The following is a 20,261-nucleotide window of genomic DNA, read 5'->3' as shown; positions in this document are numbered from 1 at the left end:
GAAAGTTGAACAATTACGTAATAAATGGAACTATATTGAATCGATTAAGTGAGGTTAAAGACTTGAGGATTGTCTTAGATTCCAGATTTACTTTTATACCTCATAAGTGCGTCGGTTTTTGGAATAAGAAGTTGCAAATATTAGACTTCTATACTATTCCTTGATTGATTGATTCATGCAGAGACGGTTCCTTAAATATTCAGTTTTTAAGGAAGATAATATATATCCTCACAGAGGTACTATCAGGTACTATTACGCAGGTTCGGGGAATCATCTCTGGAGGTTAGGACGCAAATAAATTCTTTAACATTTTTGTAGGACGAATTCTGAGTGACTTCTAAACAAAGTAAAATGTTACGTCCCCAAAAGCCTACATTCCATCTCCCTACACCTATGACAAATGCTTTGTATCAGCGATGGTGAAAGATTAATGTGGATACACAATCTGTGTTGTCCCCCCTCTAGTCTGTAGACACCAAGACACGTCACCCTACGGCTTCATGGAGAAATCACTGAATTGATGTCATCTGTGAGATACCTACAATCTACAATCAAATCAAGTACGGAACAAATGCAGAAAGCTTCGGTGCGAGAATTGGACCGTGAAGGCAACCACAGAAAATAATACAAGGTAAAGATCTTAACTTAAAGCTATAACTAAAAGACAGTGTTTTGCCACGCACCTCTTGGTCTAAATCGTATATAAAATCAACGCGAAATACTGGTCAGAAAAGGAAAAAAAAAGAAAAAAAAAAGGGGTAAATAAATGAAAAAAAAAAGATTGAATTTCTTGCAAAACTGGGTCGCTGGGTGCTTGCAAATTAGTTACCCGTAGTGCTCAGAGTTCTGGAGCGATAGTGGGGGGGGATCCACGAATAATAAAGAAAATATAGCACTATTTATTCTTAGGGCGCCAGGAAGTAGCAGACCTTCCAGTTTCTCAGATGGTGTGAGGAACCCGAATGTTTTACAAAAAAGAGAACATTAACGATGAAACCTACCATTAAATTTAAATTGGTACAATCGATAAAAGATAGTCGTGAAGGTTAAGGGGACAAAAAAAGAGACAGATGAAAACTGGTCTACGTTATTTATTACGCCTCGATAATGAGAAACTACAAATCCGCGACATACCGACCTAAACTCCGCAAAATTCAATTGCCGTCCCCGCAACAAGTTGACAGCCCGTTTAATACGAAATTCCCGAAATAATAGAAATACACAAAGGAAAAAAAAGGTCCAATTCCCTTAGGTGATCACCACTAACAATATCTCGCGTAGCGCTTACATCGAACTGGACGTCACCTCGTTTATTTCCCGAACAGTGCAGCCTACAGGGGGTGTCTGACCTCGCGCAGATCTATCAAGTGAGCCGGTAGTCAAGCAATTATTCAAATGTGCTCCAATATCCAGAGAACATAGGAACTTCGAAGTTTGGATCCTCCCCGAATACGTGAATCCAGAAGCCTCCGAAACGCGAGCCCTCCTAAAGGGGGTACGGGTGCTCTAAGGCGAGTACAGGGCTTCAAGGAGATACGCTTCAAGAGAATATATTCCGCTGTCGGGTTCAATTAATTATTCGTTGATAGAAGGGTATAGTTTTAAGGAGACTATTTATTAAGAAGTGTGTATTTGAAACACTGGTAATAACAACTAAATAAAGCGAATTAAATTACGACTTTCTTAGCCTGGTAGCGCGGACGTCAGAACAACTCAGGTGTTTGCCGGTGAGGCAGGAAAAAAAGGCGCTTAGAATCGTATCGTATTCCAGTAAAGTAACAATTCTGAAGTGTTACAGTTTCGGATATTAGCTTCTTTTACGTGACGATATGACCCGTATAGACACATATTGTAAAGGATGTTCCCGATATTTCGTGCTATACAAGACATCTGTTAAGCAGATATCGACTTCAAATTTAGCAGAGAAGTAAAAGCCCGTGCCCACATTTAAACAATAGAAACTGCTGCTCGAGATATTTGAAGAAATCCATATGAAAATCGCCATTCCTTGGGGTCAGTCTAGGCACGATGACGTCACCGACTGCACCGCGTACTGCATATATTCTCCCAAACCCCTATTGAAAAAATTCTCGCACTTTTATTTCGGGAATTTTTTCAATTATATACAGGGTGTGTCGATTGTGGGCAAAAAAATCAAAAATATCTTGAAAATTGCGATTTGTGTGGGCAAATTATTAGGCGTAACCAGCCAACGGAATTTGCTTTAAACAGTATCGTAAATTGTGCGGAGAGAGTTTTAAGTTTCGTGTATCATACAGGGTGCGCGAGATATTTGAAAAAAAAATTTTTAAATCGCAATTACCAGTGCAAATTTCATATTTACCAAAGTTTGCTTTGGAATTGGACGAGATGTGAAAGACACTTTATACAGGGTGCGTCCACAACAAAATTACATCGATTTTGTGAAAGTTTCATAAGATAGAAGTTTTCAGGCCTGCGCTGTAGCCATAATAGTCAGATCATTAGCGATATTTTTGACCTGCGATTTAAGTTGGGAGACGCCGGACTACCTAATCAGTTTGGATTACTCTCTTATAATTCTAGGGCTACCATAGTTATACCATAGACGCAAAATACTTTGCACATCAAACAATTTTCCAAATATTTAAATATTATTTGTAAAACTTAAAATTCTTTAACGATTTTGGTTAGTTAGTTAGATATTGTGATGCATTATGGAGCTTATTTGTTTGTTTAGTTATGCAAATTTAAAAATACATGCCAAAACTTGCACATACTATTTATAACTCTTCTGCGTCGGTTGTCACACTTGCTGACGTTTCGTTTACAACCTGTTGGCTTCTTCAGAGCTTAATTGAAACAATTGATAACCGAGTTATAAATTGAGCGGCGATAAAGGAAGGGCAGTAACATTGAGATGATTGATCTCCATATTAGTGAAATGTAAAACCTGAGTCGCGATAAAGAGTGTTTGGTTGCTCATAGATTTCTATAGATTCTCGGATTTTTCTTTGCTAAAAACATTGATTACATGCAAGAATTTTAATTTTATCTAATAAAATTTGAAATCCGGTTTGATGATTGTGTTCGGCAACTGCTGATGGGTTTATTTGTCAAAGTTTTAAGGCTATTTCTTTTAATCTGAATGCTGTAAACTCCAGGTATCTCAAACGCACTTTTGTCTTTGACGGATCGAAGATGTCGTGAGATTAAAATATGTTTTAAATATGGTTTTAATGTTATATTAAATTAATTAAACAACCAAAGAATATTCCTTCCTCCAAATTAGAGCCAGTTTCAGTTAAGTTCCGAAGAAGCCAACGAAAGGTTTGTAAATAGTATAAAGGTTTCCTCATTATAGTGTTGGAAATGGTTACTTGAGATGAATTGTATAAAATAAAATTTTTCGATTTGCAATAAAGGATACCGATGTTAAGGCGTAAAGAAATCATTAATAGCGATCAACATTTTCAAACGAAAAACGTGCACGAAAAATCCCTTGAAATAGTCACCTTATACTCTCGGTCCTCGACCTGGGAGACCAATCTTTGCTCCTACTGCTCGACCTGAGCCGATTTGGTCCCAGCGATTTCTTGGTCTTCCAGTTTTCGAAGTGATGCTTGAGCGTGTTTTGCACTTCCATGTTGAGGAAACAGTAGAACAACGCCACCATGAAACCCTGCAATGGAAACAGACAGTTTGCACGAGCCCAGGAATTTAATCGAAACGTGATCACGAATGGTTTTCAATTAAACGATTTTATTGCAACAATAAATTTATTTAAACAAACATTACAATACAAATTTGATGCGCTTATTAAATAGTCACGTCCAAGCCTAGAAGCTTCACGCTTTTGTCCCATAGAAGCTTGTGTGTGCCTTGGTCGACGGACTTCGCAACCGGTGCGTAGCGGCTGACAAAATGGCAGTCTTCAAAGTGCTCCCCCGAATACGACTCGATCCCTTTTTGTAATGCGCAATAGATGGTCGTCTGGGCGCCTTCCAAAGAGGTCTGAAACAGATGTTGACGTGTCGTATTTCCTCGATAGAAAGCGCAAGAGTGTAACGTAACTTTATCGCCTTATGAAAGCATGATTGTCAAAATAAAGAAAAGATGGAACAATGGATATTATTAAAAGAAAGAGAAATGCCGATATAACGAACGCAATTAAAGTTTCAAGATAGACAGTACAGGCTAAGGAATTAACAAATTATATAGAAAATCAAAATAAATACGAACTAAAAGTTCAGATTTTCACGAAATTATATATTTTGACATGACAATTGCTTCGACAACACCGTGTCTTAATCAAATGTAATATTTACAAACAACCTGCTACTATACATACACCGAAAAATGACCATAAAACTTTAATTAATGTTGTTGTGAGAATTTAAGTTAAATAAAGGAGAGGTATTTAAATCTAATTGATTATTGTCTCATTTTGTTAATCTCCATGGCCATGGCATGTAAAATATCAATATGTCGTCAAAAATATGTTTTTGTGTGTTTAAGTGTGTAACAAAAACGCTCTTTTATGTTCGTTAATGCGTTTCTTGAAGGATCTACCTGTTTGTCCAATATAAATTTTAGGACAAGATCCGCATTTCAACCTGTAGACACCCGATTTTTGAGATTTTGGATATTTCGTTTTATTGTTTTTTAAAAATTTTCCTATTGTGTTGTTAGTTCTGAAAGCTATTTTTAAACCACATTTTGACAAATGTTTTGAAACTTTTTAGTTTACTGTTGTCTGGATTTGTTTTTTATTTAAACACGCTTATCTTATCCAGTTTTTTAAGTAAAACTTGCAGTTTTCAAATTAAATAATAAAATGTAAAGCATGTACAAATAATTGAGTTGGGTACCAGTATTTGTATTCAAAGGAACCGAGCCATACTAAATGAAACAATAATAACAACTTAGAAAGCCCGCTAGATTTTTTATCTAATAATATTTAGCAAATTAGCAATATCAGTACACATAATTGGAATATCCCGTAAATCAATAAATAAAAAATTACTGTTCACACCTGAAAGCGAGGTGTTTATTTTTGTGTCGTGTAGTAAGGACATTTTTTGGATGTTTCTTCTTACTTTCATAAACCACCGCACGATATAGTCCATTACAAACTTCCAGCTTGGCGGTAGTCTTCGAAATATGTCGGTATCCACCACACCGGGGTGGAGAGAGTAAACTGTGACGGTCGTATTTGCCAGTCTCGACGCCAGCTCGATCGTGAAGAGTATGTTACCGAATTTCGATCGATAGTAGGCTTTCGTGCGGTCAGGACCGTCAAACATCAAATCCATATCCAACGGATTGGAATAATTGGGAGCAGACGAAGAAACATTGACGATTCTAGCCGATGGCGTTTTCACGATCAAATCTACAAAACAAGAACTTTCCATGTAAAGTTAAAGGTGAGGATAAAACTCCATTGTTAATATTTCAATCTAAGATGGCAGAAAAATAATAATAATTTTTTGGTGGTTAGTAATTTATGAAAACAATAAAATGATAAGTTGTTTATGAATGAATGAATTATGAATTCTCATTACATGCTGTATAACTTATATATTTTATTTGTATAATAACTGGTTGAATCATTATTTATTAATAAAACAAAAACGGATAGTATAATGCCATATGTGTAAAAAAAATTGATAGGTATTCTATATTAAATTAACCAAAATTTTTTTGTCGTTTTTTCTTCTAATAATTTTAAATTCGGGGTTTTTGTACATTTTTAGCTCTTTGCGTAATTCCAGAGGTAAAATGGATGTCGTAAAAATTCTAAAAAAAAGTTATTTCATATTATTGTAATGGAATCATGATTAGTTTATTGAAAGTGTTATTTTTTGGATAATTATATTTATTTCGCCTAAAGTCAGAGCTTTCGAAAAGCTTATAAACACTAATACGCGACGGCCAGAGGCTTCGCCAAAATTTAGGTAAATTTAGTTAAAGTTAGTCAAAAATAAATCGACTTGATGGTTAAAAGCTTAAACGATTTAACGCCTGTAAACCCAAACAGCTTGAAAATTGAGAAATAATATAAAAAATGTCTTACCACGATTATCTGCCGTAAATATCTACGTGTTAGATAAAGAAAACAATTCAAATCACTATCCGTCTCACTCATATAATTTGGAGTTCGACAGATGGCATTCCCTGCATATAGCATTATCTATCTCTATATGCTATGTGGCGAATTTGTGGCCGACTTGAGTTTAGCAAAAAAATACACATCGTGTTTGACGACAATTTGAAGCAGATTTCCTTTGTCGAAACAAAATCGGAAGCCTTTAAACTAAATGTGTGAAAAAACGCTTGGTTTACTGTATCAAAAAAAAATCAAATGGATTTAAAAAAATTGTTGAGATATTTTTGTGATGTTTTTTTGCTAGTAAACAGCAGAGTTAGAACTTTTGTTTTTTTTTTTGAGGTGGTATATAAAAAACTGCTGTAGATAGGTATAACCAATTTAGGCATAACCAATTGGTGTAGTCAACAAATTTTTTGGACAAACCGTTTTCGAGATATTGTGCAAATGTAGTTTTTAAGTGGAATACCCCACTCTTGATAAAGACATTGTTGTGGGGTTGAAAATCACTACGTTTATTCATTTTCTTCCATTCTTGACTATTAATAATATCCCACGTCGACGATATTTGCGTTTTTATAAGTAGAGAGGTTTTTTTAAAGCTTCTTGTTGAATAAGGAGTCTACTGATTAAAATTTTATACACATTTTTTACAACCTGTTTTCCATCAAGCTACAAATGATTTCGAAGCGACATTGTTATATTCTCGTACCACGGTAAAAACGATTGTTCAGCACTGCCACAAATGGTCAACGCTCAAGAAATATACCAGAAAAAAAGACATATACCTGACTCACCCCTGCCTTTTCACTCCAGTAAGAATAAATTTTTTGTTAATAACTTTACACAATAACAGTAGGTAATAACATCGTTAAAATTTTATAAATACATAAACTTGGGAAAACATAAAACCATGTTTGAATATTATTGATGTCATACATTCAAATTATTCTGTAAAGTACCTATTATTTATATAATTACTATTATACAGCTATTTGTTAACCAAAAAATAGCTACGAGCAGATAAAAATGTTTATTACAGTCATGACCATTTATCCCGTATCGGACTGCACTCTTAACCCGAATTTTACCCCAGAATTGGTTTACCGCCTTTGATTGACTACCGAAAACCGAACGTACTCAGCAGCAACATGGTGAGCAGGAACGGACCCAGATAATTCACTTGCACGGCGGCCAAATATCCGTCTGTAGTGACCCCCCTCAGACGGACTGCGGCGGCGTTATTTACTAAAATATCTAGACGCGTGTGAGTCGAATTAAATTCGTCGGCGAACTTCCTGACGCACGCCAAATCTAGAAAATCCACTAGACCGTACGATACATTCTTATTGTTGGTCTCTTCTATGATGTTGTCCCGCGCCTTTCTCGCTTTTGATTCGTCCCTGCACGCTAGGATCACGGTGGCGCCCCTTTTGGCGAAATCCAAAGCAGTTTCATAACCAATTCCTAAAAATTATTATCCAGAAGCTATAAAATGTCTAAAATACTAGACCCCTAAATCTGAAATAACAAAGGATGGGCTAGGGATGATCTAAGCTCTCCTTGGTAGGTCTTTATCATATACCAAATCTATGACCGATTTTTATATTTGACAATGCCAGCAAGAAAAGTTTTTGGAGAAACTCGGAGTTGACAAAGTAAAAAAGCAAAACATATTTAAGCCGGAGCCGCATTATGTTGTTTCTAATTCCAAAATTCAAATGTTACAATTTATTTTTTACTTCAAGCTATTTTATCATAAATTTGACCAAAAGGGTGCTTCTAGAGACCCACAAAATTTAGTCAATTAAATCCGATAAGAAGTTCACTGTTGTAATGGTTTTTTTCCTTTACACATACTCGTCGCTCATATCTGCTTTTCCAAGTCCTTAACTATTAAATTTGGGAGGTTTGTAGACATTAAAAAAAATATCAGCAAGATCGGCGTACTTGGATGTCATTTCTGGGGATTCGCAGGGTTCCTGACTTCACGCCCTTGCTCTTTATTTAATTTTTTATGATATAGGAACTATTTTCTGCAGCCTTTTTACACTATTATCATTGAAGTCCAAAAGATAGTGTTCTGGTATCTTTGTTTAAACGATAGTAAATAACCTTATCGATTTTCATCGCTAATTCTCATACCCTTTGGAACAGACTAATTCTTATAACGTTCTAACTCTCTATGCATGAGATATTGTGATAATATTGTCAAAGATGATAATAAAAAAAGAGAATGTCTGTAATATTTCACTGAGATTTATTTTCATTTCGAGTATACATTGGCTTTTTCATTTGCCCATAAAGTTATTTTTATGTTAGACATTTTTTTGAGCAACTCTACCGAATTTTGAAAATATTCTTCTTTTTTGTAATTCGCGTTGCTCTATATTAGTCTGCTCCAAAAATAAATAAATAAATAAATACATAAATAATGTTCAACGATTCTGGGCACAGTGAACCACTCAAAAGTAAAAGTAAAAGTTCCAGGAGAACGAAAAGTCACTCGGAATATCACAAAAAATACAGACAACACTGATGTTGAAACCAAGCGGTTTAATAATACGTAGTCCATATTATAATTCTCTAGATTTCTTGAAGGTGGGCAGAACCGTACCAGAGTATCACGAAGTGAAGTTGTTGCTTACGAGAATATGGAAAATTAATTTATTTCTGTTGAAGATAAGGCTCCTCTATCGGATTAAATTGCGCAACAAGCGTCGAAAAAGCCCTTTCTTCAATAACGTCATGAAAAGATAAATAAATAGCAACAACCTCTTAGAAGAAATCATCATCTAGTAAAACTCCAAAATAAAAATATAGAAATAGAGTTAAGTAATAGAAAGAAGCCAAGATTTCAAAAGTATGTTCTTCTCTTTCATTAGATCCTTTTTGTACCCCAATCATTATTAATTCTGAGTAATACTGAGTCATTGAATTGCAAACGAAATGCTTTCCTTACGTAACTTTAAGTGGTCTCTGATGGGAAAGGCCATAACACACGCTAAAGTCCTGACAATGTATTTGTAAATTCTACGAATGAAATAGTGTTAAAAAGTCTGTTCTGGAAAGATGTTAAAACCAATTTACTCTCCACAAATATTGAAAATCTCAAAAACTACTAACAGGGGGTGAAGATACGATTACACGCCAGCAGGTGTATTAATGTTTCAGGACTATACGAAAATTCAATACCAGCGACTACCCAACTATATAACGACACAATGTTAGATACAATGTCAATTAATTACACAACAGCATGGTAGAAGACTAAACCGCTTATTACCAGAAAAATACTACTGTCCAATATTTTTGAAATAAATTATAAAATAATTTATTAACCATAAGTTTTACCTCGCGGTCTTACCTGTATTGGCACCCGTTACCAACGCAGTTTTTCCAACCAAACACACTTGACTTCTACACCAACCTGTCATCAGCTTCAGGTATATTCGGAAACACACCAGCCCCAAAGCAATCCAAAAAAACAAGCTGTATAGGCAATGCATTTTGCACTGCGAAGCTTCGCATCATAGAGCTAGCTTAGGTAAAAACGAATTAGCATTTGGAACAGCGCATGCGGGCATTGAAATGATAAGACGGCTTACTGATAACGCATAGGAACCCAATTTAAATTATTTAATTTGCATATTATATGAACATAACAAACGATAGCAACCGCCAAAGTGACCTAGAGAATCTTAAATAAACGGTTTCTGATAACTGCAAATCCTATTACTGTCATACGCTTTCGAAAGGCATCAGAACAGGCTAATCAGTTTTTTAAACAAACGAAATACGATGGTTATAAATTTCTTCCGCATTTTACAAAAAAAAAAAAATCCGAACACTCAAATAGTTCAAATTTCAAAAAAATATCGAAGATGTTTAATTGCTAATCCATCAAGCATTTTCAGCTACGCAGTGTTGCCGTTTCTATCAAAAATTCAGGTAATATAAGAACTTTAATCACTATTTTAGTGCATACTTGTGTAAATTTGGACAAGATTCTTCGCTGTTTACTGTTTATAAAAACTTAACGAAAGGAAGCTGAGAGCGGGATTTAAAAAAATATATATCCAAGCTTTACTCGCTGCCTGTTTGGGAGGTAGTTTCGGCTAATAAACAGTGAATCAACATTTCCATTTCAACTCAAGATCCACAGTTTCACAATGCTTCCAAAACATTTCTCTTATTTAGTGTCTAATTCTAATAAAATTTTAAATCATCAAAAAATCTTTCCAAAACATTACTCAGAATATTTTCATTAATTTGCCGTATTTAATATCTAATTCATATTTGAAATCATTTAAATTTTGTGGTTTTTCCATATATACTATTGATTTTAAGTATTCCGAGGAAGAAAATCCACTGGATTAATATCTGGAGATCCTGCAGGCCATTTAATTAATATTCTTCCACGGCCATGGAAATACCATCCTGTTGAAACCAAATCTGGATTTGGGAAAAAAAACTGCGAAAATAGGAATTTTGAAGAAGCTGTAGATATCGGATTCCAGTAACATTTTGATCAAAGAAATAAAGTAATAGTATATTATGCAACAAGTGCGATAAACGGCATTTGACAAGAGCGAAGCGCAGCGGAGCGAGTTTTTAATGAACGAGTGAGTTAAAAAGTTTACCGAACGTGTTGCATACTATACTTTTTCTACCAATGTTATTTTTTGGGTACATTCTCGCAAAACAACATGAATACATTCACTGACACGACCGTCAGAATTGACAAACGTCAAAATTCAAATCGTGGGAAATATCTCCGTGCGGTAAAATCCCGGAAAAGTCCGAAGTGGCTCGGAATCATGGGAAACGAAAGTGACGTGGTAAAGTGACGCTTCCCGCACGCTAGATCGATGGGTAATTAGGTATTTTATTATGCAACAAGTGCGGTAAACGAGTTTATTTGACAAGAGCGGAGCGAGTGTTTAATAAACGAGTGAGTTAAAAAGTTTACCGAACGTGCTGCATACTATACTTTTTCTACGACCGTTAGTTTTTGGGTACATTTTCGTAAAACAACACGAATACATGCACTGAGATGACCGTCAGAATTGACAAACGTCAAAATTCAAAGCGTGACAAATATCACCGAAAACATCCGATTGCTCCCAAACCCGTGCGGCAAAATCCCGGAAATGTCCGAAGTGGCTCGGATTCGTGGGAAAGGAAACTGACGTGGTAAAGTGACGCTTCCCGCACGCTAGATCGGTGGGTAATTAGGTATTTTACAGACGGGAGTAGAAAAAATAATTTTGTTTTGCCCAAACATTTTTTGTGGATGATGAGGATTACAATACGTGTCTTCATCAGTTAAGTTGAACCTAACCTTCATAGTTTCGCAAAACTGTTGTCTATGATCGGGATCGTCTTCCTTCAAGTCCTGTAGTAACTTAATCTTGTACGGATGATACTTTACACGATGATACATCGTTTTTTTGAGGCTACTTCAAAGGATCCACGATGGGGATTATCTTCAACTTCTATCAAAATGTTTAATCGTGTGTTCTCTGTAGTTTTTGGACGATCTGACCGTAGACGCTCTTTGACATTCCCTACTATTGTAACAATTTTACTCAAATTACAAACTTTTGTTTATTAAAAAAATTACATTTCTATTTTTATTCTCTTGTTCATAAAAAGTAGGACATAGATACATGAATTTAAAACTTCAAAAAACGAGTAAGAAATAATTGTGATGCACTTCTAGAAGAAATGTAAGCTCGAGCACCTGTAGCGGCAGAAACAGCGCCGCTTGCGTGGTCCACCTCTGCATTGAATCGATTTTCGGCAGTACGCTGACCTCGCGTCAAGCAGACGTATAGTTAAAACGCGTTCCAAAATAAACAAATATTATCATGTCTTCGAAACTTTCGACAGTTTTGTCAAACTCGGTGAACGAATAGGCCCGGGCGAAACGTCCGGGTTCTCGTTTACAAGAAACGAAAATGTTGAGTTATTTGTTTAGTGTTCTGGGCGTGGTAATTGTTTTCCTTAGCGTTAAACTCTTTTTTAAATTGACCACCGGCTGGTGTAGGAGCCCGGTGTGTCTGGTCGGAAAAGTGGCCATTGTGACGGGAGCGAACACAGGTGGGTATGTTTTTGCTTGTCTTGCTCATTACCATGCTACGGGGTTATTGTAAATCATGGACGAAGAAAATAAAAAGGTGTTTATGATAAATTGGTGACGTTTGCTTTCGGTAGCGTCGTAACAAATAGCATTTAAGATTGTTAAGAGAAATTTTTTTTGCATTTTTTTATTATTTGTTTTTGAGAAAAATGTTAAATAGAAAAATGCGGAAATAATTTTTTAAATCTGAGATTAAACCAATTAGGGATTTAAACGATAGGGATAATACTAAAATTCAATATTATTTATTTATCATTCATTACGAAAAAACGACCACAAATTCAAAAAAACTCAGTATATTAATTGAGTATAAAAGGGAGTATCTATTAAATCATCCTTAAAAAAAAAAGCTTTGTTTAACACGTATTTATGAATCATCCTGTATATTTACAAATAATTTTGAATTTTCTTTTAGTCTTGTATTTAATATTTTTTTCTAAAACACATAATAAATGAGATATATTACTTTGACATACTATTTGGACACCGTGTATATGGTGAATGTTTTGGTGTTTTGTTTCCACTCGTCGAACTAATAATAAGCTGGTTAAATTGTTTAGATTCCTCTATTTTGATGAGCATGCAAGTGCATTCTACTCTGTTGCAGTTTATGTAACTAAAAATTTTGTAATATGTTTTGTTATTTTGGCAATATGTATGTTAGGAGAGAGAGTTTTGTATTGATGTATAATTATATAATTTTACAGAAGAGATCTCTAGAAGTTTTCATTTGTTTATGTTCTAGTTCACTCAGGAAAAAATTTAAAAAAATAATCGTGAGTTTCAAAATTATTTTTCAAAAATAAAATAAAAATAAAATTGATAGAAACTTTCTTGTAAATAATGCAATATCCTTAGGGTTAACTATGAACGCAAGTGAAAAATATTTATATAAATCATGCTAAAGTGAATCATTGTGTGATATGAAACTATTATTTTATATTTGAAATTGTTTTATGATAATTATATTAACGGATTTCTTTCACCTTTTACATATACTTGCGATAAATTAATTTTTGTTTCTGGAAATAAATGAGTTTTCTTGAAACAGTATTAACGCTAGATATTGACAGTATCTTGGACAACTTGATAATTTAAATATGAGCTGAATTTAATTGTAAAAAAAAATTAATCAATAAATGTGTAGAAATTGTATTATATACATATATAGAATGTTTATATTAATTTCTCGAAAGGCATCAAACCTTAATTATAATGAAAAAATACATGTAGAAATCATGTAGAAACCAAATTGGGCTTTAGACGTACTTTTAAAACGTTTTCTTTTAACTTTTGTTCTCGTTTGTATAAAATAACATTTTCAAAAAAAAAACATCGGAAAGCTTTTTTCTTATTTTCGGTACAGATTTGTACTTTTGTAAAAAAGCCACAATTATTTATTAGTAAACTTCTGACGTTCATTTTTTTTTTGTAAACAAAAATTATAATTAATTAAATTCATTGGAGGTCATTTCCGCCACATAAACGAATTATTCGAGCATTCTTTTGGCGATCGTTGCGGGTATACAAATAAGGCAAGTCGCGTCGTGGACAAGGAGTTTTTTAAAATTCTCTGACCCGTTCGTCCGGTTTTTGGCGGTCAAATTTTTAATTATTAACAAATATACATCTTTATGTGCAACAACGTTATCGAAAAAAATGGCACCATGATCAATAGAAATACAGGGTGTAACAGAAAAGGAAGTCCGTTTGCAATAAAAAACTCGAACAACAAATTTTTTATTGCAAATTTTGGTTTGTGGTTTAAAAATAACTTTCAGAACTAAGAACACAATAGGAAAATTTTTAAAAAAACAATAAAACGAAGTGTTCAAAATCTCAAAAATCAGGTGTCTACAGGTTGAAATGCGGATCTTGTCCTAAAATTTATATTGGACAAGCAGGTAGATCCTTCAAGAAATGCATTAACGAACATAAAAGAGCGTTTAAAAACAATAGTCTAGATTCTAATTATGCTACTTACTTAAACACAGAAAAACACATTTTTGACGACAATTTTGATATTTACATACAGCCACAAAAAGTATAAATGGAGATTAACAAAATGAGACATTCAAATGTATTGCTTAACTCTCACTTAGATTTAAATATCTCTCCATTATTAACCTTAAATTCTCACAACATTAATTAAGGTTTTATTGTCATTTGTCGGTATATATGTAGTAGCAGTTAGTTTGTAAATATTACATTTGATAAAGACACGGTGTTGTTGAAACAATTGAACTTTTAGTTCTTATTTATTTTGATAAATGGATTTTCATCAAGTAAAAGCCACCTCAGTTCAAATTATATAGAATTCAATGGTGCGCATTGGTATTGTCTTTTGTACTATTGTCCAAAAACAAGTGTAGTGCCACAAAACAAAAAACATACTTTTGTTAATGTTTGAAATCTTGAACTCCATGAAACCTTATCTTGGGAAACTAAATTGCAATTACAATTTATATGAACTTTTAGTTCATATTTATTTTGGACATATTATTGTCTGGTCTTTTTTTTATAAAAACGACTTCCCATCGCTCTTACTGGCCGCACATTTTTTCCTAAAACGCCCGGTATTAAATCGTCTTTCTTTTTCAGGCATCGGGTACGAGACGGCTTTAGATTTCGCGAAGCGGGGCGCAAAAGTGATCCTCGCTTGTCGAAACGAAACCAAAGCCAAAAACGCGACCGAACGGATAATCCGCGAGAGTGACAACCCGAACGTATTTTACGAGCTGGTCGACTTCGAATCGTTGAATTCCGTACGGGATTTCGCGGCGGAAATTATCCGAACTCAACCAAAATTGAACATTTTGGTAAATAACGCGGGCGCCGGCGTTCTGGGCGATAGATTAACCGAAGATGAGCTCCAGATCACTATGCAAGTGAACTACTTCGCGCCCTTCTTGCTCACCATGATGCTACTAGGCAAGTGACGCACCACCAGAATAAGTTACTACTTTTTTTTAAACAAGGTGTGAAAAAGCAGCTATTCCTTTGTCCTGGTACCACGTCAAACTAGTTATTACTGATTATACACGAACCGGAAGTAATTCCCGTTTTCGACAACCAAACAATTGAAATTACTCTAACAATATAATGTTAAAGTTAACTAAATCTACTGCAAAACATTTAACATTTAAAGTTTTAAAAAGTTTGTAAAAGTTGAGTTCATACGTTCCATCATATTAGTTTACGGTTTTTGCTGTTTTTATATTACACGCTCAGCTGAGCAAGACGAGCAATTGAGTAAAAGGTAAGAAAGGTAATAATATGTGTCAAACAAAATTAGCAATATGCTTACTTACACAAAGTGTCCGGAAATAACTAACAAAAAAATTAAGGTTTGATGCTTTTCCAGAAATTAATATAAACATGCTATATATGTATATAATACAATTTCTACACATTTATTGTCAAGTTGTCCGAGATACTGTCAATATCTAGCGTTAATATTGTTTCAAGAAAACTCATTTATTTCCAGAAACAAAAATTAATCGGGCATTATTTTATCGCAAGTATATGTAAAAGGTGAAAGAAAACTGTTAATATAATTATCATAAAACAATTTCAAATATAAAATAATAGTTTCATATCACACAATGATTCACTTTAGCATGATCTATATAAATATTTTTCACTTGCGTTCATAGTTAACCCTAAGGATATTGCATTATTTACAAAAAAGTTTCTATCAATTTTATTTTTATTTTATTTTTGAAAAATAATTTTGAAACACACGATTATTTTTTTAATTTTTTTCCTGAGTGAACTAGAACCTAAACAAATGAAAACTTCTAGAGATCTCTTCTGTAAAATTATATAATTATACATCAATACAAAACTATCTCTCCTAACAAACATATTGCCAAAATAACAAAACATATTACAAAATTTTTAGTTACATAAACTGCAACAGGGTAGAATGCACTTGCATGTATTCGTGTTGTTTTGCAAAAATATACCCAAACACTAATAGCCGTAATATGCATCACATTTAATAAACTTTGCCATTTACCACACTTGTTGCATAATATACTATTATGCATTATTCTTTTTTTTATAAGTTATTCGTAGTTAGTGTTGAAACGTCAGCATATAAACGTATTATTTTCATCTTTTTATTTGGCCCGTTAAAACAAATATTCGCTATTGATTAGGTCACAAGCTCAACTTATATAATACACACAACAACATATACATATACAATATTGTTATTATAACTATAAACCTGTTCGCATCGAGGAAGACCTAGAAATTGCAAATCAATTGACGCCACACGGAATATTGTCACCAAAATCAAGATTTTCAAAAAATCTCACTTTCGAGGGTTCTGTCTAGAATTACTGAAATAATATAGAAGGTTAGCAGATGTCCTAAAAATATCAAAGCTCCATTTTTAAATAGCCTTTGTTATAGCATTTTTGGATTCCATAGTCAAAATTGGCGTATTCTTGAATGATGATACGTAAACCTCAGGGATTCGTAAATAATGTAAGTTTTGTCAAAATAAAGTTTTGTAAGCAAAATTTTACAGTAAAATTTAAAAATAGAACATATTTTATATCCCAGTTATACTGGTTGAAATTAATAAAAACTTCACTAAATATTCACCTAGTTTAGTAACTACTAGGCCACTGTTATATAAATTTGTATACGTATATATTGTATAACTATTGGTTTTTGAGTACAAAAAAGCACCGAAAACATCTAATCGCACCCCGTGATTAAAGTGAGCTGAAAGTGACACCAGAAATACAAATTAAGTAACTATAAAAAACATGAAAACAAGGATAATCTTTAAACCGAATAAACAATATAAACAAATTCGCAAACAGAAATTTCAGCTGGAGGACAGGTTCAAATTTTGTTTCCTCGAGAATCTAAGTTATTTTCCAAGAATAGTTGATCTGCTATGTACAATGCGGTGTTGCCGCATCAGTAATAGTAAATGATTTCAATGAGGTATGGTATGAAGCGCTTAGTAGTAGTAAATAATTTCAAGTTCACTAAATATTATTTCAAACATATTCTTATAAATGAGGTACTGGTTTTGGTTAATACAAAATAACCAGAAAGTAAGTATCTATAACATATGAAAAGCAATGACGACAACTAAATATATCAGCATAAAAATAACGGAAATTTGGTTTTTATACCGTAACGACAATATAAACAAATTCGCAAGTAGAAATTTCAGCCGTAGCTTTAGAAGTTTCCTTGAGATATTAAATTATTTCCCAAGCGTTTTTGAGATTTGACAATGCGGTGTTGCCGATATGCAGTGATAGTTATATATTTAAATGAATTTTTAATTTTCTGCTGCTGTGATTAAAAGGGATAGAACCTTCATTATGATAATGGTATATGTTTTTTGTTTCCTTTTAGTATATTCATTTTCATCGCCAATTATCCAAAAGTCCCCTATTGAAATGCCTTTATTTAAAAATTCCTTTATATTGAGGAACATGCGAAATAAAATAAAAACCATCTTGGTTCCAGACCTTCTGAAGGAAACGCCCGGTTCTAGGATAATAAACGTGTCCTCGTTGGCCGCTATATTCGGTTATGTAAGCCTCGACAATCTAAACTCGTTCTCTGGAGGAGAATATCACATGTACGCCAAAAGTAAACTGTGCAACATCTTGTTTACGCAAGAATTAGCGTCGAGGCTAGGGAACACCGACGTCACGACGTACTCCTTGCATCCGGGTTCCGTTTCCACCGAGCTTTTCAGGAATATGCCCGTTTATTTCAAGCTTCCCGTGGAGTATGTTTATATGAGCCTGTTTCGGAAGGTAATGTGAGCTTTTTCCGTTTTTTAGAAAAGTTTACCAGGTCCGGAATATCGATATGAAAAATTTCACATTGGACTTTGGACAATTCCATACTATGCTTAAATCAAAATTTGTACAGGATGGTCCATTAATAATCAGAAAGGAGAAATACATAAACTGTAAAATCCTGAGTTCAAAATATTAAGATTCAGCCCAAATCTTTTATAAAAAATCTTCACATTATTATTTACAGGGTGTTTTAACTTAAACAAAATTAAAATAATGTTTGCCCAGTACTTTAAAACTGCGTAGTGTAATTGGTGACTTTTTTTTCAAAGGGAAACACTCCATTTTTATGGCTTTATCATATTAAGGGAAGGGCGACCTGGTACAAATTAGTCTATTTCAAAATAAAAAACAAAGAATAAGACATGTTTACACTACTACTACCCTACGATACTGAATCAGGGATTGTATTAACATATGAGACCTTAGAGAAGTGCTTAGAGAAAACGTAATAGCTGTGGGCAGTAGTCATTTTCTTTCATAATTTCAACTTATTATCGGTTTTTGTTGGGTTGAACTAGCTAACGTTTCATCAATCATTTGGCTTCTTCAGAGCTTGACTGAAACAGTTTCCAGAAGTTTTATAAAAAGTAACGCTAATGTTGCTATAACTTTTTGCACGAGGTTTTCAGAATTTCGAAAAATTCGAGTTTTTCAATTAGTTTTAAAAATGTGTGTTATAAAAGTTTGGCAAGTTTTCTTTTATGCTCATTTGATGGGTGCTTCGCGCTGCCGCCAAAATGTCAACAAAAATTTGACAAATTTTTTGTATTAAAAACATATTTTTAGACGCCTTTGGAGGGAGCGCAGACCACGATACATTGCGCAGTACAAAAAGGTATCGAGGATCAATCGGGTCAACATTTCCACAACTGTCGAAGATGGGCAAAATACTTGAACGCGCGTAACCCAGATCTAGCCAAGAAGCTGTGGAAAAAGACCGAGGAAATGGTCAAACTGGACACGAGCATCCTTTTAATGCGCGCTGTCATCGACAAGACTGTGGAAAATGGTGTGGTTAGATCTCAAAGTTAAAGATGTACATACATACATTTTTATTTTTTTAAAATTAACCTGCGTATTTTTATTTACCCTTATTCGTCCTAACAATCAACTAAATCTGTAGAGATAGACTTCCAGAGGACCTTTTAGAGCTTGAACATTTAAAGAGCCTTTCAAACAGATTTTATGGGTACATCTTTTACATGAACCTTCAGAGGTGGAGCTTTTAGATGTGTTTTTATAGAGCTTTTAAAAAGATTTTAGGGGTTTAAAAAGGCATTTGCGAGAAATGCAATTATGTGGGGTCTATTTACTTTTACAGCTGGAGCTTTGAAAGGAGATTTTAAAGAATGAATTGTCTAGAGCTTTGGGAGTTAAGGCGTTTCGAGAAGTTTTAGAGCTAGAGCTTTTAGAACTAAATATTGTAGAGTCTGAACTTTTAAAGAGCTTTTGGGAATAGAACTTTCAGATGCGTTTTTAGAGGTCTTGTCGAGGTAGATATATTAAAGCTATAGTTATCCACCACAGGGCGAAATTTCTGAGCAGAAAAATACGCTTCCGCTTTAACTAACCCAAATAGTCAACGGAATAGATTCCGCTTCCGCTTTTGCCTCTAAGTGTTCTAGAGATAGAGAATACAAGTTTTGACGTAAACATGTCTTCTTCTTCTTCAAGTGCCTATTCGTTCGGAATATTGGCTATAATGACCTCGTTTACGGTTGCTCTGAATAATTTAGTGGTTGTGCTGGAATACCATATCCAGTACTGATTCATTAGAAATCTTGTCCACCCACCAGCTCCTCAGAATTCTCCTCTATGGCCACATTTCAAATGATTCAAGTCTATTATCGGTTGCTTCTGTTAATGTCAGTGCCTCTTCTTCGTAACAAAGTGTAGAGAAAACATAACACTTGATAAAGATTCTGACTTTGAGTTTTAGGTCGAAATTTTGGCTTAAAAACAGTTTTGACATTTTGTTAAAAGCTTGTCTTGCTTTTTCTATTCTGAATTTTATCTCAAATCATGGTTTTAGTTACGTACCCGCTTGTTTTTTCCTTCTTGGTACAAGTTTTCCAGTGTTTGTTCAAAATTTTACTCAAAAAAGTTCAGAAGGAGAAAAATGCCAAGAACGCCCAAGTATGTTAAACTAAGAACATCTGAGATTTATTTTCGTCAGTTT

At 34.0% G+C, this 20,261-nt stretch overlaps 3 protein-coding genes across 18 annotated transcripts in view; 1 reads left to right on the top strand and 2 right to left on the bottom strand.

Annotated features, from left to right (window-relative positions):
• The window catches only part of LOC132704166 (diuretic hormone receptor-like), a 325,297-nt gene that overhangs the window by 2,084 nt on the left and 302,952 nt on the right, over nt 1–20,261 (bottom strand). For all 14 annotated transcript variants that reach the window (XR_009619241.1, XR_009619240.1, XM_060674010.1 and 11 more), the window contains one exon: nt 3,495–3,661. Coding sequence is in view for 12 of the 14 variants with exons in the window: in XM_060674010.1 (XP_060529993.1) it covers nt 3,495–3,661 (167 nt within the window). In the remaining 2 variants the exon portion in view is untranslated. The remainder of the gene's footprint in view (nt 1–3,494; nt 3,662–20,261) is intronic.
• Nucleotides 3,776–9,618, bottom strand: LOC132704169 (retinol dehydrogenase 11-like). Of its 2 annotated transcripts, none has more exons than XM_060674014.1 (4): nt 9,456–9,614; nt 7,229–7,555; nt 5,079–5,371; nt 3,776–3,993 (listed from the first exon to the last, which is right to left on the bottom strand). In XM_060674014.1, exons 1-4 carry the CDS (start codon nt 9,595–9,597, stop codon nt 3,799–3,801), a joined length of 957 nt encoding a protein of 318 aa, XP_060529997.1. In that variant the 5' UTR covers nt 9,598–9,614; the 3' UTR covers nt 3,776–3,798. The 2 variants fall into 2 exon arrangements, with proteins under 2 accessions (XP_060529997.1, XP_060529998.1); XM_060674015.1 differs by having other exon boundaries at nt 3,783–3,993; nt 5,015–5,371; nt 9,456–9,618.
• Nucleotides 11,871–19,833, top strand: LOC132704167 (retinol dehydrogenase 11-like). Of its 2 annotated transcripts, XM_060674013.1 has the most exons (4): nt 11,871–12,193; nt 14,835–15,164; nt 17,739–18,034; nt 18,869–19,129. In XM_060674013.1, the coding sequence occupies exons 1-4, from the start codon at nt 12,052–12,054 to the stop codon at nt 19,112–19,114; spliced, it is 1,014 nt and encodes a 337-aa protein (XP_060529996.1). In that variant the 5' UTR covers nt 11,871–12,051; the 3' UTR covers nt 19,115–19,129. The 2 variants fall into 2 exon arrangements, with proteins under 2 accessions (XP_060529996.1, XP_060529995.1); XM_060674012.1 differs by lacking the exon at nt 11,871–12,193 and having other exon boundaries at nt 14,410–15,164; nt 18,869–19,833.

Source organism: Cylas formicarius, unplaced genomic scaffold, assembly GCF_029955315.1.
Source record: "Cylas formicarius isolate icCylForm1 unplaced genomic scaffold, icCylForm1.1 PGA_scaffold_6__28_contigs__length_40554024, whole genome shotgun sequence".
In the NCBI taxonomy this organism is placed as follows: domain Eukaryota; kingdom Metazoa; phylum Arthropoda; class Insecta; order Coleoptera; family Brentidae; genus Cylas; species Cylas formicarius.
Note: the sequence above shows the minus strand (reverse complement) of the source record. Positions and strands in the feature narration are given on the sequence as shown.